The 24,501-nt window shown below is 41.5% G+C and overlaps 1 protein-coding gene across 3 annotated transcripts; it reads left to right on the top strand.

Moving 5' to 3' along the window:
- The first annotated feature begins 118 nt into the window (after nucleotides 1-118).
- On the top strand, nucleotides 119-23,057 carry zzz3 (zinc finger, ZZ-type containing 3). Of its 3 annotated transcripts, none has more exons than XM_085254674.1 (12): nucleotides 119-224; nucleotides 9,265-11,437; nucleotides 15,354-15,492; nucleotides 15,719-15,866; nucleotides 15,970-16,082; nucleotides 16,814-16,885; nucleotides 17,420-17,521; nucleotides 17,979-18,074; nucleotides 18,767-18,916; nucleotides 20,049-20,183; nucleotides 20,600-20,700; nucleotides 21,314-23,057. In XM_085254674.1, the coding sequence occupies exons 2-12, from the start codon at nucleotides 9,330-9,332 to the stop codon at nucleotides 21,456-21,458; spliced, it is 3,309 nt and encodes a 1,102-aa protein (XP_085110800.1). In that variant the 5' UTR covers nucleotides 119-224; nucleotides 9,265-9,329; the 3' UTR covers nucleotides 21,459-23,057. The 3 variants fall into 3 exon arrangements, with proteins under 3 accessions (XP_085110800.1, XP_085110801.1, XP_085110799.1); XM_085254675.1 differs by lacking the exon at nucleotides 119-224 and adding an exon at nucleotides 411-671; XM_085254673.1 differs by lacking the exon at nucleotides 119-224 and adding an exon at nucleotides 696-1,327.
- Nucleotides 23,058-24,501: the final 1,444 nt, after the last annotated feature.

Raw genomic sequence — 24,501 nt, 5'->3', positions numbered from 1 at the left:
CTGTGCCCACTCTTTAATTGTGTCACTCTTAAACTGCATGTTGTTTCTCCAAAGTGTCAATAAGCCATAAATTAGGAAATGTTGCAGAGTGAGAGGCACACTAAAAATGTACAGGATAGTGTTGCATTTTGACGAGAGAGCGCTTGCTGCTCACACACCCCGACTAGTTGACTGGATTGAAAACATGGCTGCGGCCGAGCGTGCAGCAAATTTACGGAAGTGAGGTATGTGTAATTCTTAAGCTACAAAAGCTGTTTAGAAGTGTGCCTCCAGTTCGTTGCTTGTGGTGGAGCAAACGACAGAACCTGAATTTATTAGCCCACTCAAAATGTGTGTGACCGCCATTGCTGGCAGTACACAAATACATCGGCAAAGTTATGCGCGGAACAATCAGCTAGCTCGCCGAGCTAATGCCAGGTTGCTGCGGCTAGCCTCGGCTGCTAGCTGGTTACCAAGTGCTTGGTTGCTAATCATGCTACTTCTCAGTGCTGGACATATAAACCTCGGCGAAAACGTGTTAGCGGCGATTTCTTCCATCTACGTGCTGTCTTATTTGTGGCTTTAACGCCCCTGTCCGATGTCGCGCTAGCTAGCATGTGCTAGGTGTCAGTAATAGAGGGGCTTCATCAGGAATCGCCACGATTCTTCTCTTAACGGGAGAACTAGCACAGGTAACGTTAGCCAACTTGGCTAACTAGTCGAGCACAACAGAAAGAGGGGAAAATGTTCCGTTAGACTGCAGCACACTTGTCCGTTGAGTGTCACAGGGAGCGTGTATAATAATTTATAATTTAATTTTGCTGGTGCCACAGCCTGCGGCTTGGTGTCTCAAGTGTTAATATATATATATATTTTTTTAAATTAACCCCCGAGAGCTAACGGTAAGTTAGTTTTGTATGGTTAGCCCGCTAAACGGCATGCTAGGTCAACTGAGGTCTGCTTGGAAGTTGGAGCATGCTAACGTTTAGCTAATTCGCAATCTCCCTGTGAAATAACTGGGTTGTTTCTGTCCAGACGTGTGGTCGTGAGTTTTAATCGTGAACTTTTTTTTGCTGCAAAAACTAGTCTTCAACTCAGCCGGCTGGCACGTGCTGCTGCTGTTGCTGCGCCCCCGTCCAGTCTCGTCGTCAGTTTAAACAGCATCCTCGTGCCTCCCAACTTCGTGGGCTTGGAGCTCGCGGCAGTTGATTTAGCTGAGATGTAGGGATTTGAGCGATTCTCATCGGAATGTGCACCAGCACCACTTCGCGGATGTTTGGTTGCCAGTAGGCCCAGTGGAAGTGCTGAACTTCAGGTCGGCAGCGGAGACGATGAGCCCAGCAGGACGGTAAAATGGCACAGAGCTCGTTTATTTATCAGAAAACACATGCATCATACCAAACTCTGTTACCCACGTTTAGATTAGCTGGTTTGCTAACAGTTGAGTTTGCTCGTGAGTTGCGTGTTTATTATTAGTGCACAGCTTTGGGAGTTTACAGGCTTGCTATCTTAGTGAAAGCAGTGCTTCTTTATGTGATGGCAAATGAGACATCTGTCAAGACAGTGCAGGCAAAAACACCACGTGTTAACATAACTCTACAACCAAACAAGCGTTTTAGAGAGGGGCAGGAAGTGGGTTGATTTGAGAGTACAGTAACACATGGGTCCTCTAATTACATACAATGTCTTTCACACTCAAAATCTTTGCTTATGCTCTGGATATCTGTGAGTACAAATTGATCTCGGCGTGTCAAGATCGGTGACTGTACATTGCAATATGGTGTTAGTACTGTAAATAACACTGTCACACCTTACTGTGGTAAATTGGCAGCTGTGGGTTTAATGGCTGGTGTGTTTCTAGAAAGATCAGGAGATTAATACATCTTATTTCATGGAGAAGAATACATCACAGTCAAATGTTTATATAGGAAGCAAACATGAATCCCAACCATGTATCCTTGGCTGAGTCTACTCTCTCATATACTAGAGAGAGAAAATGCAAATTAACCAAAACAGTGTCTTCTTGTGGCTCTTAATCTGATATAATGGCTGTAATGCTGGCATGACTTATGAGCAGTTTAGTCACAGAGTGGTTTATCACCAAAAAAAAAATCTTTTTTTCAAGTGGGTATAAAAAGGTGGGTATAAAAGCTCGAAGCATCCTATAAAAGAGTTTCCTTTCCCTAGAAAGGTACGGTGGCGGCAGCAGCGTCTGACCAGCCGCAAACACGGACAGGTCTGCTGTCAGCACAGCCACTGATTTTTGTATTAATAAAGTCTAGCCTAATTGAAGCATGGAAGGAAAATTGGAAAAATGGTAACCGTGTAAGTTAATAGACACATCAGCATTGTGGCTATGTCATTAACACATGAGATTCTGACAGATTACTGCATATTCCATTAAATTCTTATGTTAGACATGCAGGAAAGGAAAGTTAAGGAAAGCAGGAAAGTTATAGCCTTATTTTTACAGCTGCAGCCTCTGTGGTGTTTAATTGTTTAAGAGCAAGTACAAAATAAATAACATAAATTCAAAGTAGGCTCATCCTTCTCAGATTTTATTTTAAGGTTAATAAGTACAAGTTGGTGTTCTATATAAGGATTATATAATTAAGACTTATAGAACAATAGAATCATTTAACAGTTGTCGCAATGGGGAAAAAAGCATGACTAAAGTTGATTCTGGTAACTTATATTTCTTATTGATTCTTATCAGGGCTCTTGAAAAACTTAAGACCCTCAGACTATCTTTACCCTGCGGTCTCAGGTTTCTTCCAGGAGTGGTGATCCTATTTTCTGTAGGATTTATTTGTCAGTATGTGGCAATTTTACACACGCTCATTTGTAATCTCCATCAAAAACTGCTTCCAAGCAGGTTTGGTCTGCAGCAAAAGTTAACACAGTGATGTACCCTGGGGAACGACAGACATTTTAAGCTTTAATATTTTTATATATGGCTGAGTAGCTTAATTTATAAAATATTGCAGAATTTATAGATTTCTGTTTTGGGTAGGTGCTAACAAAACCTTTAAAACAAATGTTAGGAGGTATAGGCTCCACCACGGAAGCAAACACTGCCCATTTGCTTCTTGGGGTGTGTGTAGAAGCTGCAGCTCCACCATAATTTACACCTGTGTTATAATGACTGTTTTCATCAACCTTTTTACCGAAAAAAGAAGCACTTGTTGGAATGAACCTTATATAATTTTAACCTTGAAATGTATTTTAGCTTGTGCACAATTCTATTTTCAGTTGCAAATGTGTGAAGGTTCAGCTTCACGACTGCTTCACAGTCATAGCCGCCTTCAGTGTTTTCCTGTGGCACTAACAAGCTCTGCATTCTTTTAATAGCTTCATATGCTTCCTTTAGTATTACACTTTTATATCAGTGAATCCCAATTACAGCAGGGCAATATGACCAAAAATATTTATCACGATATACATTTGAACATTTGCGATAACGATATAACCGACGATATAATTGTCACGAGACAAAATACTTTACAACTCCGCAATTTTATTAGTGCAAATAAAATCATCAATGTATTTTCACTTAAACAAGCAGCTGTTTTTTTTATGTGCATCAAAGTTATATAAAAATGTAACAGTGCAAATGCAAATTCCTGGCTGACAGTTTAACCAAAAGGCATTTCCAGTGGAAACTGGCCGACATATCCTCAGCACAACCGTGTATAACATCCACAAAACTTAAGAAGGTTATAAACACACAATACGGTAATATTATGTTGAAGTACAGCACGTATCACTCCGCGAGGCTCCTGCCTACGATAGCCGTAATGCTCCGACAATCCATCAAGCGGTGTGGCTTCACAGCTTAGCAAAGTCATACTAAAACATTTTACAAATTTTCGAGCGCCGTGTACATAAAATCGTTTGGAGGTCAGTAAACACAACCAGAATTCAAACATAAGGCACACAGGATTATAAGAGGCACTGCCGATTTTCAGAAAATCAAAGGATTGAATTTAAGTGTGCCATATTTTCCAAAAAACACGGTAATAACGACGGCCCGCTAGCATGCTCTACCAAAAATAGTGCTTTGTTGTGTATCTGACGGACGAAAGCTGAACCAGTTCCACACCAGTGAAGTTGCAGCATTTTTCAAACCAGTTCTGGTTCATCCGTTTTTATTCAACGATCCGCTTTCGCCCTTCTCATTCTGCGTCGCCGCCATGGTTTTTCCGCCATGTGCGTATGAAAACAAAGGCACTGCGCATGCATGTTTTACCCATATTCTATCGCGATATTTCATTTCCTTATTGTTGCCCAACATTATACCGGTATTACCGTGAACGGTATAATATGGCCCAGCCCTACTCCCAATTAGTTTGCCTTGAGACAAGTGCCTTGGGATTTTGTGTCAACTATATTGTGATGCATGGTTCTTTTCGCACAAAAAAGGAATGATCTAAATCGTAGGTGTCTTGTAGTTGCAGATGCTGAAAATGTGGTATCCAGAATGCTGTCATCTGACAGTATACAACTTAAAAGACAACTGGAAGATAGTACAGATGGTATGAAGGCTTGCCTTTTGGTGTGACTTGGTCATAAAATGTTTGAAAGCCACTGTTTTAGACTACAAGGGGAAAATACTGACATTAAGAAAAAAAAAGATGGACAATCAAATGTTTGCTTCATCCATTTTGCTGTGATGGAAACACTCAAATGGACCAGCAGCTGACTAATCAGATATATTTACTGGCCCCGGGCCATAGAGCCATTGGTTATGTTGAACCCTGCAACATAAACAATCTGTGAATTTCTGTCTCCTATAAATCTATTTATATTTGCTAGTTTTTGCGATTACTGATCTAAACTGTTTTTGTATTTTTTGAGAAAGTGTTTCTGGGCAGACTGTTTTCTCTTATGGAGCAGCACATACCTGGAATACTATACCCACAGAACTGACTAACATACTTTTTATAAATCACTGTTTCCTGGATAATCAAAAATGCTGTCATAATAGGAAGTGGTGTCATTGTAACGGTGACACCGCCTCTGGTTCAGTAGTCATGTTTGTGTTGTTTTCTGTCTGTGCTGTTTTGTAAATGATCTTTAACGTTCGTTTAATATGTTATATGGTAACATCTTTTAACATTCAAATAATTCTTGCTCTTTTCTGTTTGTTTTTGTTTGCTCTCTCTAAATGCAGTTAGCCTGCTGGGTACTGCAGATGAAAATGAAACAAGCCGTCTAAATGTGTCTCATTTGCTCATGTTAATGTCCCTTTTAAATAAAATAAACACACTTTAACTTGCACAGTGTTTATACTTTAGGAAATCACTGTTGTGGCGAGTAGTTTAATGCCTGCTAACTACAGGCTCCACAGCCAAGGAGAGTCATGTCATTGAGGATGTTTAATGTTTGTTATTCTAGAACGCCTTCGTCTGTACCCACTCGGTAACAGCCGGGATGGGAAAATACGCAAGTCACCTGATTTTATAACATTCCAGTCATTGCACTTCTGCTAGGCATGTCTGACTGTAGTTTGAACCTGATGTTGGGCAGGCTAGTCAGATTTACAATGTAATGACGACTTTAATTTAATAACTGTGGAATCTGGTACCCGAATGCAACATTGAACTTAATATTAACTATTAAGATAGGCCCTGTGAGTTAAGCCAGGAACGTGTTAATTATTAGGAAGGTGGAAGTGTGATCAAATGTTTTATAAAGTTATTCAGCCCAGCTGTAGCACTAATTATTTTTGATGTAGTGATTAGCTTTCCTAGTTTTTGGGAGCAGGTCAGATGAGCCGGCTTAATTAGTTTTGTCGTGTTGAGTCAAAGGGTGAGCGCTCTGTCTGAAAAAAACCTGCTCCTCCTGCTCCCCGTTTTCTGCTTTTCTTTCTCTTTTATTATATGCATGGACAAATCACATTAGTTTTCTCAGCTGGGCTCTTTAGCAGAGTGTGAGTAATATGTGCATGTGGTAGTGTTCATTTCAGGTGACTATTGTTAGCTCCCTGAAGGAGTATTATCAAAATGTATTTGTAGCCGGAGTAGCCTCTGTGGCTTTGATGGTGCTGTGTTAGCACAGTGTGGGAAAAGGGAGGGACTGTCCGAGTATGGGAGACAAGGAGCTTTTAAATCAGTTTTGACGGAGGTCGGCTCACAGTTTGATGTACTGGGAATTAATGTAAATGAGCACCTCGTCCATGGCGCTAATTGATGCGATTTGTCCCCAAGATATATGGCTACTACTGTTTCCCATCATCTATAAAAGGACATCCAGTGAGATCATACCTTGCTGAATGTCACTTTAATATGACCTCTAACATGTTGTTTTTATTGTCCTTGTGGTTAGATTTATTAGTTGGACCATGATGCAGAGGATGTGTCAGCAGCAAGTCTCCTAACTGGAGCAGGAACTTTACAATCTCCCTTTCATTAGCTGCATTTTTCTGTGGGCAATTATAACTTGATTATTAATACTTTGTACTTAGAGTAAGGTATTTATGTATTTGGTTTGGGTTTTTTTTGAAGTTGTTGATTGTGGAGTTAATTGACTTATTTTGTTTTAATAACTTTGTAAGACAACATAATCTAGTGTAAACTGTTTTTGTAATTACAATTTGAAAGCTCCTTCGTTGTTGTTTTTTTCAATGCTTCCATGACTTTTGTTAGATATATGAGAGAGAAATTGTATTAATTTGTTTCCATGATCTTTATGCAATATGCTTCATAAAAAAAAAAATGCTGAGAGAAACAAGAACTAGCTGTCTATATGTGTGAATTTATTAGAGATGCAGTGATCCAGTTTTTTGTATTACTGATTTAATAGCGATGCTTTGGGTCTCTGCTGATATCAGTGTTAAATTAAAACGATGGCCTGCCTGAGGAAGAGGCTGGGAATCATTCTTTATGTTTAATATAACATCAGGCTTGACTAAACCATTATTTTCCTAACTCCCTAATAGTGGCACTAGTTTCTCCTTTTCCCTCATGTTGCAATCACCTGTGAAAAAACAGTGGTTGGAGACTGCAGCATGACTAAAATTATTGCAGCTGTGTGCAATGAACTTCTGATCTTGCTGCCGTGGAATTGCTTCAAAGATGATGATGACGTCTGCAACCACTCACAGTTGATTGCAGTCTTCGAAGCAACTTTACTCAATCAAAATGATGATAAAAGAGCAACAAGTCTGCTATAAATTTGCGAATCAATTGGGTCAAGTTAGCATTTACATGAAATCTGTTTGAGACAATACAACAGTTCACTGTGATAAATTGGTGAAAATGGCAAATCCGTTGCCATCTATATACAGAGAAATTCACATTAAAAATCATTCAGAATCTCATAGATTTAAAACACGTTAATAAATACCTCTACAAATTGTGACATAGTTGCTGTGTGATGGCAATTTAACTACAAAATGATATCGGTGATTGGCAGTCTTGCTTTTATATAGGGATACTATCAGACTACAAACAGTTAAGTTTTGCCCATCAGTGCAGACTGACTCAGGCTGATTGCAATGTGTTGGGAATCTGTCTGTATTCATGAACTGTATGACAGTCTGCTAGGGTCCATGTGAAATTTGGTAATTTACATTATAATGCACAAACTATCCATGTGCACCAGGTGGTGAACTTGGAAGAAGGATTACAGGAATGAATACTTGGCTGTCGGGTCTCCAGTTTTCCGTGTCTGCACTTTAGTCTGTTTGAGAGTGATTCCAGTCAGTGAGAGTCAGACGACAATTTGTTTGGAGATAGGTTACCTTTGTAATCGACTTGCAGCCATAAGGGATTGCCTAGAGGTTGAGGTTCAGTCTCTGGGTGACCAGTTGGTTGCCGCAGCTACTTGCAATCCGACAGCAAACAGATTTTTTTTCATTGCAGTCACCAGATAATCAGGGGCTGAATGTTAGATTAAAAAAACCCACTTTTACGTAGAAAAAGTGCTTGTACAAATGTGCGTAATTGGGTGTATAAGCGCTTTGAGTGCTCAAGTAGAGTAGAAAAGCACTGTATAAGAACCAGCTCATTTACCATTTAGTTGCAGATGAGTTGCTATTGTATTTTCAATATAGTGCGGGTCAGCCATCACCCACACAAATGGATCACATCAGAGAGAGGTGAAGAGAAATATTAAGATGATTTGAGACTTTTTCTTGTATATGGAGAAAAAAATATGGGTAGACTTTAGGAAGACACTTTGCCTGATGTGTAATATTACATGTGTAATAACTAGCTACTGACGGTACTATGAACTATGTATTCGTGGTACTGCTTTTCAGTGGTTTAGGTCTTACCTGGTTGAGAGAACGTTTTGTGCAAGTCCTTTGGATTTCAGATCATCCTCAGCTTTAGTTTCATGTGGGGTACCACAGGGATTAATACTTTGACCTCTGCTTTTCTCCCTATATCTCATCCCCCCTTTACTCTATTTTTAAAAGGCACAAAATGGCTTTCCATTTATATGCAGATGATGGTTTATATGTAGAATTTTTGTTCCCAGAGGATTTTAATTTTTGTATGTTGTGATAAGTTTTGGAAGGATAGCAGCCTGTTGGCACACCTGTTATGAAGAGATAAATGGCCTGCAGTGTATGATGACAAAACAGTGTCTGCAGTGTTATCTCTGTTGAATTGGATGTGAGAATTATAGTGTCAGAAATCAGTCAACCTTTAAACTACATTCATTTTACTTGTGACAAAAAACAGAAATGCCTGCAAGGAGGAAATACATATTCCCTTGCTGTAACAGACATACACAATCTGTGTGATGGATTTTTTTTTTTTTAAACGCCTTGTTTCTGTGCTTGTGGTCTTTTCATATCTTAAAATGCTTGCTGAGCTGTAGTCACATACAAATGAGCCTCAAAGCTGTGCCATTTGAGGCGTGTGTACAGACTGATTGATCATTTAGGCACAAAGGAACATCTGACATGATTGTTTCCTTGTGCGAGTGTAAGATCTCCCCCCCTTTTTGAATTTATTCCCTGTGTACTGACCTGGTATAAGACATCTAGATTTGCCTGTGGACAGAAGGTGTTGCTTAGCTACAATGACAGAATAAATCAATACCCCTCTGGTGTGAGCAATGACCCGAGTGGTATTTAACAAAGGCCTTCTGGTACATGCTTCTGTTTGAAACACCACAGGGTACTGTTCATGCATTCATTTTTAGCATGCAAGTCCAGTGAAACCAGTCAAACTGAAAACTGTGATGTTAATGCAACAGTGAGCTGCATATGTTTATAGCTTTCAGTTGTTAGATTGACATTTAAGTGCAAGTTTCTCCATGTGTATCTTGCAGGTGCCCGCATTTGGCTGCAGAGGAGAGAGCACCAAGATGAGGAGACTGTAGGCACTCGCCATAGTATGGCCGCATCCCGTTCCTCGCGCGTCACAAGGTCATCAGTGGGGCTCAATGGATTGGATGAGAACTTTTGTGGTCGAACCCTCAGGAACCGCAGCATTGCCCAGCCAGAGGAGACCTCAGTGTCTCCACTGCCAAGGGCCCGTTCGCCCAAGAAGAAGCAGGACAACAAGCAGGACACCAAGCAGGAATCGAAGCATGACGCCAAGCAGGAGTCGAAGCAGGACAACAAGCAGGACACCAAGCTGGAATCGAAGCATGACGCCAAGCAGGAGTCGAAGCAGGACAACAAACAGGACACCAAGCCGGAGTCGAAGCAGGACAACAAACAGGACACCAAGCCGGAGTCGAAGCAGGACAACAAACAGGACACAAAGCCGGAGTCGAAGCAGGACGTCACACAGGACGTCAAGCTGGAGTCGAAGCAGGACAATAAACAGGACACCAAGCCGGAGTCGAAGCAGGACGTCACACAGGATGTCAAGCCGGAGTCGAAGCAGGTTCCCAGACAGGATACCAAGCCGGAGTCAAAGCAGGTCGCCAAACAGGACGTCAAGCCAGAGTCGAAGCAGGTCACCAAACAGGACGTCAAGCCGGAATCAAAAAACGAGACAAAACAGGAGTCAAACCAAGACGTTAAGCAGGAGTCAAAGCAGGATGCTAAACAGGAGACAAAGCATGATGAGACACCGGACACTTATTCGCAGGATGGCCAACAACAGGCCTTGTTGCAGGGAAATGTAACTCACTCTGATGCTTCTCTGGTAGAGGCCGATCAATGGACCAGTTCCAGGAAGCGAGGCCAGTCATGTTTAGAAAAAGACATTAGCCCTGAAAAGTCAGAGAACTGTGATGGAGGGAACGGGGCGCGGGATGCCTCTCCTCAAATTAAAAGGGCCAAGCGATGCTCTCGCTCTGGAGAGTCTCAGGGACAGGAGAAGGACCCTGAGCTTGTGAAACCCGAAAGTCCTGACTCAGTCCCAGAGCTTAGCAAGGACAACAGTTGTGAGGAATTACCCAGCCAGAACTTTGCTAACACAGTTCCTGCCTCACCTATCCTCAGTAAACAGGAAGGTGGGCTCACAGGGGACGATGCAGAGGATGGTCATGTGGAGTGTGATGGGGCCTCTCAGTTCCCAAATGCCCACAAAGCTTCTAATGGACTCCGAGAAAATAACACAGAGGAATCAAACACGCTTGGTGAAAAGTCTAGTTCAAATCCTACCCCTGATACTAATTTCTCGTCCCTGCTCAACGGCAGTCAGACAGGGACTCCCTCATCCCCTGATCCCGCTGTGCCTTGTAGAAACTCTGTCCCTGGGCATATGGAGGTTTCTGGCTCAGGAGAATTGCCATCCTCATCTGCACCAATATCTGAGGGTGTTCTGGATGATTCTGTCCCTGAGTTGATAGTGGCCAAGGAGCAGGAAGTGGAGGAGATGGAGGTTGACGTAGTAGGTGACTCGTTCTGTCTGGCTCATGAGGAGCAGGTGATGGATAGCGAGAGCGACACGAATGGACGGCTGCTGACACCAGTGCAGGAATCTGTTGCCTCCACCTCCTTCTCCACCACTAATATGAACAGTAGTCCAATCCACAACAACAACAGCAACTCAGGAGAAACCACATCCCCACTAACAACACCCCCTTCCCCCACAGAGCCAGAGTGCAACCCTTCTATTTCCAGCACATCCACCTCTTTCACAGAGCTCTATGAACACAGATACACTCGGCGGACTTCACCCAGAAGGGCTGTGTCCAGTGGAAAAGCTTGCTCCTCCAAGCCCAGCTCTCCTCCCAGAGACAATGGTCCCTTGAGGGAAGAGGGGGAGGTGGTGGTTGGGCTGGAGGAGGAGGACTGCCCTATGGTGGAAGAGCCAGCTCCCTCAGACTCTATTGGCCACTCCAATGAGGAGCCGGTGTCTGGGGATCCTGGGGACAGGGCAGGTGGTGAGGATGGTGGATTTATAGAGGGGAAAGAGGCCGAACACAGCAAGGAGTTGACACAAAGCCAGGCTGTGGAGGAGGAGGAGGAGGAGGAGGAGGAGGAAGAGGAGCCAGACGTGTATTACTTCGAGTCGGACCACTTGGCTCTTAAACACAACAAAGAGTATGTGGGAGCTCCCCTGTGGATTGTGCTCTCTTAATCTGTTGTTGATGTAGCTCTTGCAAATGTTTATCAATATATTTTTGATCAACCAGCGATGCATTTGAAGTACTGAGGGTTTTTCTTTTCCAAGATTATTCTAATGTTTTTAATGCTTCAGCATTTTTAAGTTTATATACAAATAATATGAAAACTGTTTTTGGATTTTGACTCTTTAAAGTGAAGTGACCCTATGACCTTTCCTTATTGAAAACCTCTAACCCCCTGGCTTGATACATTTGAGGTCTGAATAGGTAAAAATTTCACTATTTAGTTTTTTTTTTTAAAAAAAGGCAAAGATTTGACAAGTAGAGCAATATTTTTCTTCCTTTTCTGTTAATGATTTCAATAACCCTTCGTTTCTCCTTCAAGGATGAATAATTAACCTTTGCCTGGCTAGGGTAACTTGTACTTGTGTTATCACATAGGAAAAGGATCCAGTCAGAACATGTAACTGAACCCTATACCCTATAATTAACAGTCAGAAAAAGAGCAGGGTGGTTACTATATATCTTAAATTACAAATATGCTTTGTAGTCATCAAAAAACAAACAAACAAAAAAATAAATAAAGAACAGTTAGGTAAAAAGGCTAAACGAATAAAAATGGTCCCGATTAGAGCAGGGCGATATGACCAAAAATATTTATCACAATATACATTTGAAAATTTGCGATAACGATATAACTGGCGATATAATTGACACTAGACAAAATACTTTACAACTCCACAACTTTGATGGGGTTTTTTGCACTAATAATGTATTTTCACTTAAACAAGCAGCTGTTTTTTATGTGCATTAAAGTTATATAAAAACGTAACAGTGCAAATGCAAATTCCTGGCTGACAGTTTAACCAAAAGGCATTTCCAGTGGAAACTGGCCGACATGTCCTCAGCATAACCATGTATAATATCCACAAAACTTAAAAAGAGGTTATACACACACAATACGGTAATATTATGTTGAAGCACAGTACGTATCACTCCGCGAGGCTCCTCCCTACGACAGCCGTAGTGCTCCGACAATCCATCAAGCGGTGCGGGTTCGTAGCTTAGCAAAGTCGTACTGAAACATTTGACAGATTTTCGAGCGCCGTGTACATAAAATCGTTTCAAGGTCAGTAAACACAAACAGAATTCATACATAAAGCACATGGGATTATAAGGGGCACTGTCGATTTTCAGAAAAATCAAAGGATTGATTTTAAGTGTGCCGTATTTTCCAAAAAACACGGTAATAACGACGGCCCGCTAGCATGCTCTACCAAAAATAGTGCTTTGTTGTGTATCTGACGGACGAAAGCTGAACCAGTTCCACACCACTGAAGTTGCAGCATTTTTCCAAACCAATTCTGGTTCATCCGTTTTTATTCAACGATCCGCTTTCGCCCTTCTCATTCTGCGTCGCCGCCATGGTTTTTCCGCCATGTGCGTCTGAAAACAAAGGCACTGCGCATGCACGTTTTACCCGTATTCTATTGCGATATTTCATTTCCTTATTGTTGCCCAACATTATACCGGTATTACCATGAACTGTATGATATGGCCCAGCCCTAGTCCCGATTCTCAGCAGTATTCACAATGTAGGCCCTGTTCAACTATAGGGGAGCTTGTTCAAGTCTGTATGAAATATATAAGAATATAGCAGGGCAGTGTATCTCACCTATTTCTGGCTTGAGGTTTTTATCACTCTTACACAAGATATGTACAAAATACATATAAACATTGTATAGATAAGCCTTCAAAAGTAGATCTTGTACTGCAGTAATGTATGGAAACACCAAAGAGGAGCCTCTGAGTGCAAAAGGGCCAAACATAGTCAGTGACAAACAGCTCAGAAATTGTACTATAGTGCAATAAAGATGAATACACCCACAGAAGTCTGTGTGAAGATCCTGGTTGCATCACACGTTAGAATGGAGAGTTTAAAACAAACAAACAATACATTGTAAATATAATGAAAAGAAAACATTGAACAGTCTTTTTGGAAAGCAGATTACAAGTCTGCTTTCAAGCTTACAAGCTGAATTACTGTTGAAGCTCGTGGGTTTTTACACCGCCAACTCGCAGACAGAATGCTTAAATATGTCCACCAGTAATTGCGGGAACGTCTAACTATAGCTCCCGCCTTATTGTTTAGGTTTCCCATGTTTCAGCAGTTAATTTCCACCTTCAATCTGGGACTGTTATTGTGTGAATTAACTGCCACTTGTCACTCTTCCAAAGCCCGAGGAGATTGTAAAATTACTATGCTGATTGCTTCTTGTCATCTCTTCTCTCGGTACGTTGAGCTGTTTCTTAGAGAAAGGATTTCTCAGTGTTGATCTTTGTTTGTGGTTTTCTTTTTTTTTTTTTTTTTTTGTTATTTGTCCTGAAAGATGAGATGTTTATGTTGGTGGACATGTCCCATGCCGCGCTCAGTCAGGCTCTGCTAACTGCGCTGTGGCAGGTCGTCTGATTTGCTGTACATCTTCACAGGAGGAGGGGTAGAGGAGGACTTTGAGACATAATCTGCTGGGGTTCTTTTGTCTTTGAACACTTAATATCCGTAAATGTTTCATATTCGGATAGTGGCTTAGAATAAGATTTCACTGCTCTTGTGTTGCCTGATAATTTGATCAAGTTTCGGTGCCATGCCAAGGTTTGGTTGTGCTGAGTAAGGAGAATTTCAAAGCCTCCGATCAATGCAGCCAGGAGTCATTTTTAGGAAGGCATGACGAGGCACTTTGGAGTTGCTGAACGTGGAGAATTGGCACAAATTTGATTCATACATCTTATATTTGCACCAGTTTTGTGGATTTTGACGAATGTCTCTGTCCTAAACATATTAAGTAGATCCCTGTTCTCAATTATCAGACATTAACATTGCACTAATATTGTACAGGCCAGCTTTTCTTTGGCAGTGATGTTTGTCAGTGGACCTCGGGCCCAGTAGGTGGCAATGGAACACCAGACTTGTCTCTGGACACTCTCCAAGTGTCCAGAGTGGTGAGAAGAAGAGCCAAGTCTCCCTCAAAATGGATCTTCTCACTGCTTTCTTTTGCAGATTTTTTTTTCCCTTTTTTTTAATACATTGAATCACAGTCGCTTAGTATCACAGAAAGTAGTTTTGATGCCACTAATGCATAGACAGACTGAATTTTCATCGATGCATAGATCAAGTGGATGCTGTACAAGCCAAGAAGCCCAACACAACTTTAAACAAAGCTGACTTCTGTCGTAGAAATTGTGTCCTGTGCATTGATTTTCATTCATGTTGTGTTAGTAGAGATTGATCCACTCTGCTCCACTGAGCACCTGCATTACTTTATAGCTGTGTAGGATGCTGTCACGTTCCTGTCAATTCCTGGGGCTCTGCTCGCACTGTAAGGACTCTGAGTCACTAGCACAATTAGTCATTGACAGCTCAGTTTGCAGTTCTCCCATTGCCCCAGAGAGTGTGAGAGGAAAGGTCACTCAAGGCTCCTGAAGTGCTTCAAAACCCAAATGTTTGTCATGCACAGGTTTTGATATCTGGTCTGAAATCTGAGAGATGTGCAGTTAGAGTCCCTAATGGGCTTCATTAGATCAGTAACTCTACACTTGTTAGGCTTTTACTATAGCATCTGGTTTAAGAAGATGCATAGTCTCCAGCCACTGTGGTGATAATCACATAGATGGAGTCAGTAATACCGTTTATATTTTCTTTGCAGAATAGGTTGGAACTTTTTGAAAATGGGTCATGTTTTGTGCAACTGTTTAGGTTCTCAGCAACATTGTTGAATTATGCATGGTGTGTGGTCTAAAAGTTTGATGCACTGCAGCATTGCAAGTGTCAGGTTAAATAATGTAAGCAGTGTCTTCCTTCTACTCTTGCCTAACCTTGCTCCCCACTGTGTCAGTTATCAGAGACTGCTGCAGACTATTGGAGTTCTCGAGGCTCAGCGCACGCAGGCCATCCTGGACCTTGAAACATTGGCGCGTCATCAGAGAGAGGCGCTTGCCGATCCCATCAGCTTTGTGGAACAGCTGCAAAAACGGGTAACAATGCCTTTGGTGCAGCTAAGTGCTGTGCACAAAGCCTGGAAGTGCACAGCAGAAAAGTAGCAGATTCAAGTGTATAAAGCATTCCCAGTAGAGTTTTTTTTTTTTGGGGGGGGGGGGGGGACTATAGTGGATGTCTTTTCCTCTCCTGTTGTGATGTGCTTTAGTAAAACTAGGCTAAAGATTCAACTTGACTTTGGCCCTTGATTTGTGCGATCCTCAGGTGAATCTAGGCTTGCCGTGTCCTCAGCATGTTGTCCAGCTTCCTGACATTGCCTGGGAGCAGTACACCTCAGGCCTCGGGGATTTTGAAAGAGAATTCTGCGACAAGAAACGGAAAACCAGGCGGCTAAAGTTGATCTTTGACAAAGGCACGTGTGAATGACTTGAGCTGTTAATAGATTGATTATCAAGTGTATGTGCATTTTTTTTCCTTTCTTGTTGTCAAAGGAAACATCTGTTCTCCCTATCCAGGTTTGCCTCTTCGACCAAAAAGTCCCGTTGAGCCCAAGAAGGAAGGTGAATCCTCCACAATGTACTCCCCTCTACCCACAAGTGACGCGCCCGAGAACGGCAGGCAAACGCAGGTACACCTCAGTGTCCTTACTAAAAGATTCTGCACAACACTCACAAGGTGCTGCCATCACAGCTGCAGTTATCTCCCAGTATATCATTAGTGCAGGTTCTGTGACATCAGTTTCTAAGAGCCGGAGCTGGTGAGTCACTGATCTCCTGCAGGTCACCCTACAAATCGTCACGTTATTTTACACCTCCTCCAACCTCATATTCTTACTTCTTGGCAGAGTTAAACATGCAGCGCATGTGAGCACAAAGGATGGTATCTATGGAAACATGAGGAGCACACCTCTCCCCCACTCCTCTGATTAAGTCTTATTCTTAGCCTCTGTTTTGTGTGTGCGTGTTTGTGTTTTCCCACATGGTATCGGCAGCAAGGTTTCACTTTTAATTGATTGCTGGGATTAGACGTGGCAAAGCACTTAGCACTAAGAAAACAACTCCTTGATTATTTCTGTTGCTCTCCCTGTTTATTTTGTGCAGACACATTAGCATTTTCTCAGACTACACTCTCTGAATCCTAACAGGATTTTGTTTGTCACTCAAAAGAGTTGGTGTTTTTCTGCATCCTCCCAATGACACATCTCAAGTCACATCTGACAGCCAGGCTTTCTCTGTCAAACTGACTGACTCAGCGTGCCAGGCAGTTCATATGTAAAGAGCTCTTCAAATGGTGGTGTGCCCATTATTTTTTGTCTTGTGTCAGTCTTCTAACATGGCTGCCACTTTTGTGCTTTGACAGATGATCAGGGGGAGGATTTGTCATCCAAATAAACCCGACACATTTAACCAGCTGTGGACTGTGGAAGAACAGGTAGGTAGCAAGAGTGTAAGAGCTCATACGTTCTGTAGCACGCTGCAACAATTTGTCATAAGAGTGGTTTAGATTGTTATAGGTTGATCGTCATAAAACTGGATGTTTGCAAGTAAAATAGAAATCAAACATAATTCAGAAAATAAATACTTAAGACCTGTTTAAAACTGGTACAGCGCTATTAATACGTCTTAATTTATGCACTTTATGTCGCCAAGTGCTTGCTCAAAGGGGATTATTTGATTGTTGGGGCTTTCTCTGTATTATTGTAGGACTTCATCATAAAATATAAAGCACCCTCAGGTGTCTGCTGTTGTGATTTGGCACTATGTAAATAAAATAGAATTGAATAGATTTAATTTAGATTTACCATGATTAGGTGATCAGTTCTATGTATTTTTCATTTATCCCCTCTAATGAAAAACGCCCCACCAAATAAACAAAACATGATTTTTGTCAACACCTGTTAGATTTATTAAAAACATTAAAGAATGAAGCAATAATTTTAACCTGATGTTTTGTGTGTTTTGATAGAGAAAACTGGAGCAGCTTCTTGTTAAATTCCCACCTGAGGAAGTCGAATCCAGAAGATGGCAGAAGATTGCTGATGAGTTGGGCAATCGAACAGCAAAACAGGTGACGAAGAAAATGAGGATCAACTTCAATTAAGTTACATTTTATAGCAGCTTAGTTTAGAATATTTGTAGATGTATGCACCAAAAGATTTGATCTCATAGAAGCTCAAAAAAGCATCTTTCCTTTTATTTTTATTGTCCTGTTGTGACTTTGAAATTGCAAAAAACAAACTGTTAAATCGAAAAAGTGTACGCTTGTCAGTGGTAAAAGGCAGGCTGACTTGTATGTTAACTGCACCCCCTACAAGTACCTGGAGTGTGTGTGTGTGTGTGTGTGTGTGTGTGTGTGTGTGTGTGTGTGTGTGTGTGTGTGTGTGTGTGTGTGTGTGTGTGTGTGTGTGTGTGTGTGTGTGTGTGTGTGTGAGAGTGTGAGAGAGAGAGAGAGCTCCTATGCTTCAAGCAGCTGCTCCTCAGTTGGAAATGATTAACAGAACCATCTCCCTTTTAAAACCTTCCAGGTTGCCAGTAGGGTTCAAAAGTACTTCATCAAACTGACAAAAGCTGGTATCCCTGTGCCTGGAAGAACACCCAACCTGTGCATGTACACTAAAAAGGTAACTCAATTACTACACCCCCCCTCTCATAGCCATACTGAATAAGTAATCTCATTGAAAGTAATGGTTTTGCCTTTGAATATTAAAGTTTATGCTGGGTAACTAATTCATTGTTGTCATATCAGCTTTCAGTTAAATGGTATTTTAATGATAAGAATGGGAGTTTGTGTGGCGCTCGCTGGAGACTGGATTAAACTCTGTGCCTGCTGGCAAAGATATGAACAGGGTGATAAAACGTGATGTTGAAAACGAAGCTTTTTATTGCTCTCAAGTGGACAAATAATGCAATGTCATCCATTTCGTGTTTGCCTCAAACATCTCTTCTGTGCTGCAGTCCCTCTGTACTTTTCAGCCACCGTATGCTGATATCACTGTAGATGTGCTGACAGTATCAACTAAGATTGTCTTCATTTTTTTTTTGCCATTTAGTAAAGCTTTTCTTTGTCTTGTGTTACAGCTGTTGTTTTCCATTTAAATTGGACATTATGATTACATTTGATTATATCTGGTTTTGAATGAACTACCACACCAAGACTATAACCACCAGGGATGCGTTTTATAATAGTATAATGCTAATTTCATTCATATTGCACAACCCTGTAGTTTAGAGACAACAAACATACTTAATTTGTTAACTGCTTGTTATATTTGCCTTGTTTACGCTCTTCTAACGAACCCTATTTATTCTCCAGGCATCCAGCAAGCGGCAGCATCACCTTAACAAACACCTGTACCGGCCGTCCACCTTCCTGACCTCCTACGAGCCTCCAGTCTACATGGATGAAGATGATGAACGCTCAGCATATTACAACAGTGTGCAGGACCCTTCGGCTGATGATTCGGTCAGTCTTTTGTCTTTCAGTGTGTTTTCTTCTTTCAAAGGTTTATTGTCTTTCTTTTTTTCTTGTGACTTATCATGTTTTCACTGATTCTTCCCATTTTATTTGTCACTTTACTGCATAATGAACCTCATGACTCCTCCTCTTTTCTGTCTGTTTACAGTCTTACCCTCTTCCTTCTCATGTAAGCAGTGACCTGTAGGATAAAGACTGCTAAAAGCATGTGTTACGGGCTTTTGGGAATTTGTTTCTATACCTGAATAGTTCATTTAAAGCGGTTTTAAATAAAATTACTGCACCTGTGTTCCTCTTCTGCTCTCGTGCGTATGCTTTTTTAGAGACTGTTCTTTTTAGCTCCACTTTAGCACATTTGGGTGAAGGGAAGCATTTAACTCTTGATTTTTACTCTAATCACGGCTGCTTGTTCTGTTTAAAAATGCCTAAATCAGAGCAGGGGACCTGACCAGACTTTCCTTTCGTTCTGTTTGAACTGCGCAACTCCTGGTGCTCGCCATTATCCAGGAGCTGACATTTCTTTCTCTTGCCTTTGATGGCAGTAACCTTTTAGTGAAACCAGGTCGCTGCAGCCTGCTGAGTACACAGGCTACCGTCTCCATCAGCGCATTAACGAAACCTCTGACACCGCCGGTATGGAGTAAAGTCAAAAAGGTGTTGCCAGCGTGGGTCACAGTAATTTCTCGCTTCACCAGCTTGTCTTTTATTTTGGTCGCATTTGCAGGAAGATTGAAAGTCTGCTGAGGGAAAGTGCGTCGGCAGCCTAACTGGACTCACAAAGCTGTTCCTTGTCAAAACATAGAAGTGTGATGCTTTTGTTGTAAAATAAAACGCTGCATTTTGTTTGCTTTATTCTTTTCTTCATACAAATAGCTGGAGGTAGCTGTGTCTTTGTAAAGGACACCATGTTTTTCACTCTTGTTCTTTAGGCTGAAAGACAGTATGTACTCTCTTATCGATACGTTGCTTGTGTCCAGCTAAAATTAGACTGATCGCTGCGGGCTGTAAATAAGTCTGCAGGGTAAAAAGCATCTAGATTAGATCCTTGGAGTTGTTGAGGAAATATTATGTACGTGGTTTTCCTGATGACTGTCAAACAACATCCTGTTTGTCTGAACAGGATGAAGAGAGTGTACCTGTGGAGCTGAGAAGTTTGCCAGAATACAAAGAGCTTTTACAGCTGAAACGTCTGAAAAAACAGAAGCTCCAGGAGATCCAGGAGGATAAGACTGAGATCCGGCACATAGGCTATAAGGTAAAGACTGCGCCGTGATGACATTAAGATCAGGAATCTGCATATACATGTTCCCTCAAAATGTTATGCATTTAAGTCGCACCCTGAGGGGGAAATAAATTCAAGTTGGCGGCAGATGAAATATTTATTTTTTAATGTGTTATCATAAGACGATAAATAAACTGTAACAACTATATTTTAACAGGTCCCAATAGAACTACTGGAGGCTGTGAAATATTGGAAGTAGTTCTGCCTAAAGCTTTAAAATGAACTTAAGAAATGTGCACATTTTAATGGCATTGTTGAATAATAATTCTTTTAATTACTCCAAGGCCTTCAGAAACAAGTTTGTAGTGTAGAGAAGGTGTTAATATGTTCATACTTTTGTGGGAGTGTGTTCTGTGGATGATGAATATGTTTGTGTTTGTTTTGTGCAGTGTGACGTCTGTGGTATGGAGCCCATCCTGGGTGTGCGGTGGCACTGTCAGGACTGTCCGCCTGACAACTCTGTTGACTTCTGCTCCAACTGCTCCGACTGGTCAGCTCTACTTCCTTTATTACCAAACAGTCATACACAGTGCTGGTCGCTTTGCACAATGATGAAAATATTGCTGACATTTTAACACATTTAACATGGTGGAAATGAAAACACAGGATGTTTTGCATTTGTTTGTGGTATGCCATTCACTAAATAACATTCATCCCCCCACTAAAAGCTAGTTTAAACTGAACCCCATTTTTGTTTCATTTTTTAAGGTTTTCCACAGAACATTTTTAGGTTCCTGCAGTCATCATTGACTTTGCATGTTTTTCTTTTTGTACACTACAAGTTAATCTCACAGTACAACACGTGATTTACCTGTCTGATGGCGTGTAGTTACCATAGATGGTAGATGGAACGCAAGATGGCTGTAGTTCGTGGGTCTAAAAAAGAAAGACAGTACTGAAGTGCCTTAAACGTGCATTTCTTTAAATAGCTACTGCCACAGTGGCAGTGTAGTTATAAAAAGGCTTCCAGTTCTATATAAATCTATGGGGAAACAGCCCTCAGTGAAAATTTTCCAGTGTGAGACCCAATATGTCAAAGTAAATGTACTTGCTGGAAAATTGCTTATATGTGGTTCTTACAGTATCATTTCCTTATCTTCCAGCTTGTTCAAGACTGAGACCCACAAGCCTAACCACCACCTGGAGCCAGTGTACCAGGCAGAAACCTTCCTGGACCGGGACTACTGCCTGCCGCAGAGCACAGGTTACAACTACCTGGACCCCAATTACTTCCCAGCCAACAGATGACAGGGTCCCAGGCACCCCTAGCTTCAGGCTCTCTCCACATATCCCACAGGCCACTCTGTGCATGGCTCCATCCTTCAAGTCCAAGATAACCGCTTAACCCGCCGCCAGGCAGGAAGGCCATTAGGCAGGCAGACAGCCGGGGTCCTCAGAGCAGACCAGTGCTGCTGGTGGGGGGGCTGTTGGTAACTGACCTCCCTGACTTGAGCAAAGGGTGGCCATGACGGTTCCTCAATAAATATTTCAAAAAGGAAAAAATAAAGAAAAGGGGGGGGGGGAAGCCCTGCTCAACCTCAGCCAGGTTATTCAACGGATCCGTGATTTGAAAACGATACACTATTTTTTAAAAACAAACAAAAAAAGAAAATAGAAGGCACACGACATTCCCGAGCTCCGTGACTCCAGCAGGGCTGTCCTGTATCCCCGTTTCTCCCCCCCATCGCCCTCCAGTTACCTCCCTGTGCTGCTTCAAAACTGGAGGATTGATGATCAGTCTGGTGAAGCGCCACCTAATGGTGATGGGTGGCCAACCAGCACGTCATAGTGGACTGTGAAGTCATCAACTGAGATACACATAGGTGGTTTTATGCGTGTATGTGGTCTCTGTGTTATGCAAGAGTGAAAATGTTCTAGCTAGGTATCCGTAGATTGAGTATTTATGAGCCACGGTGTCCTCAGCAGACGTCTGGGGTGCTGCAGGTGAAGTTCAGCAGACACTGTGGTTGAAGCCAGTGTTTTTTGTTTTGTTTTTGTTTTCATTTGTTTTCTTCTTTTTTTCCCCAGGCTGCAGATCCACATTTTGTTCTGCAGACAAATCTGTATGTGTTAAAACGGATCGAGCTCCCATGTTTCAGCATGGAGCCATCACGACCACTGTCACACAAACGCTGCTCTCTACACCCCCTTCACCTCTCAAACACACACAGATAACAAACTTTCATCTGTTTCCCTTTCCTTTGCTCTCTCCACTAAAACATGTCTAACAAGAAGCACTACAGCACGGAGAGCAAACATTTCCGAAGGCAGGCGTGTGAACGGAAAATACACAACAAACACCTGTTTTCTTCTTTTTCCGCCCCCAGTGTGTGCCGTTGTTGATCATGTTGAGTGTACAAGTGTATGGTGAAAAGTAGCCAGCGCTAGATGCTGTGTGCCATTTTTAAGAGAAAAAAAAAAGAGGCTGTTGTTTTGGCGTGGGGGAGGGACCTTTAACCTGGCCACAACTTCTCCCTTCCTGCGTGGCTCCGTTGACCCACACTGTCCTACTTTATTGATCCAGTCATCATGGCTCTAGATCTTTAATTTTGCAGTCCACCTTAAAGGTCCATTTAAAAGATTGTATTTTTATTAATCTATTTAAAAAAAGATAAATAATTGAGGTAGTGGTTGGTGCACCACAGTGGAGCAACCCACACAATTTTATACACATAGATTTTGTTGTGCTTGAGTAGACACCATTTTGTATGGTTTTTGTCTCTTTCCCTCACCCCCTTTGCCCTGCTTCAATATCTGTGTATAACAGTCTGTTCTTATGTAAAAAAATAAAATAATAATGTTAAAAAATGCTAGGAGAACCGTGGAAATAAAAGTATGTGAAAATAAGTTTTTCTATATCCGTGCTTCCTCTGTTATCAGCCATCAAAGTCACCCTGAGTTTGGCTCAGCAGGATTAATCTGTGTTTTTCTCAGTTTTATATCAAACCCTGAACCCTGGCAAACTGGTAGCAAATTCTTCACATCATTTTTAGGAACTAAGTAATTGATTTTGACTCTGCTAGAATAGCTTTAGTTGATTCACGGTTCAGTCCTCACACACCCTTAAACCCAGCTTTCTTCTGAAACGGCTGTTTTGAACACCGGGTGGGTGTGGCTTCTGTGCTTGGGATCACACAGAACCAAGAGTAGATGAACTAGCCTGAATCCTGAGCGTTTTGATAAATCAAAGGGACCCTTAGGAGGGCTTGAATTTTAGCTGGCTTATAAAGTGGTGAGTACAGTTCTAACAAATGAGGAAAAGAAGTTATGAGTAAAAATATGGATGGATAGATAATCACCCAAGAAGGAAAAAAGCGCAATAAAAGCTCAAAATGATGTGTATTAAAATTCTAGATTATAACTGTCACATTAAGTGGGGTTGGATGCAATTTTAATATTGGCCATAATGAGGCAGTCCTGTCATTGATGCTGAGTAATTGAGTCTCTCCCAGAACCTGAATGAAAATGTTAACTGTAAAATATTTTTTATTGCTGTCAATTAAATCTTAAGTGCTTCTTGGTGAAGCTTTTTCTCGTGCAAGTGTTCTATAGACTTTCTTCTGCAATTTCACTGTGGTATGAAACACAGGAAATGTCCTTTTGCAGAATAAAGCCATGCTGGTGACCTTTCACTGGGAGAGAAGCACTTTGTGTGACAGCTAATTTTCTGCCTCTTTCCACCTGCTGGAACCAACAGTGCTGATATTTTGTTCTTCCTGACCCAAGTTTGTCAGGAAGATGTGAAAGTGCTTCTTTTTTTCCTCCCCTCTCGTCATACTTCTTACATGTCCAAATGATCTTTCTGTGTATTTTAACTGAAACGCTAAACTCTTAAACCAGGGGTGTAAAACATAAGGCCCGAGGGGCGTAAAAATCTTTGGAAAATAAGGCAGGGTGCATATATTTTGGACTTTTATTTTAATAAGTTTTGCATCTTCTCCTACTGATAAAGACCTCCACCATGGCCATCCGTACTACACCAAAGTAATTAACAGATGCTCAGTAAAAAGTAACAGGATATTTTCTGTGAATGAACAGAAACGTTTCCTGAAATTTAACATGCATTTCTTACAATTTAAATTCAACTTTCTTTCATTTACAGCTGCATTTCTTTATCATGTTGAAAAACTAAAAGTTCTGTTAAAATTGCACTCCTTTTTCTTATGTGTAGATATCTCAGAGATTAAATGTGTAGTTAAACTTCTTTATCCTGACAGAAAGGGGAATTTCACCTGTCTTGACCTGTTACACTTATCACTTAATTGCCTTTTTGTTGTGATCCTCTCACCAG

This window comes from Mchenga conophoros, linkage group LG18 (genome assembly GCF_057382185.1).
Source record: "Mchenga conophoros isolate Kocher_MC1m ecotype Shallow Benthic linkage group LG18, M_conophoros_male_GT1.1, whole genome shotgun sequence".
NCBI classification, from domain to species: Eukaryota; Metazoa; Chordata; class Actinopteri; order Cichliformes; family Cichlidae; genus Mchenga; species Mchenga conophoros.
Note: the sequence above shows the minus strand (reverse complement) of the source record. Positions and strands in the feature narration are given on the sequence as shown.

Excerpts from the sequence above, each read along its gene's own strand:
- zzz3 (XM_085254674.1), top strand. The coding sequence starts at position 9,330 with ATGGCCGCATCCCGTTCCTCGCGCGTCACAAGGTCATCAGTGGGGCTC. Across the intron at positions 20,184-20,599 it reads TCCGGCACATAGGCTATAAG|TGTGACGTCTGTGGTATGGA; the intron begins GTAAAGACTGCG and ends TGTTTTGTGCAG. Across the intron at positions 20,701-21,313 it reads TGCTCCAACTGCTCCGACTG|CTTGTTCAAGACTGAGACCC; the intron begins GTCAGCTCTACT and ends CTTATCTTCCAG.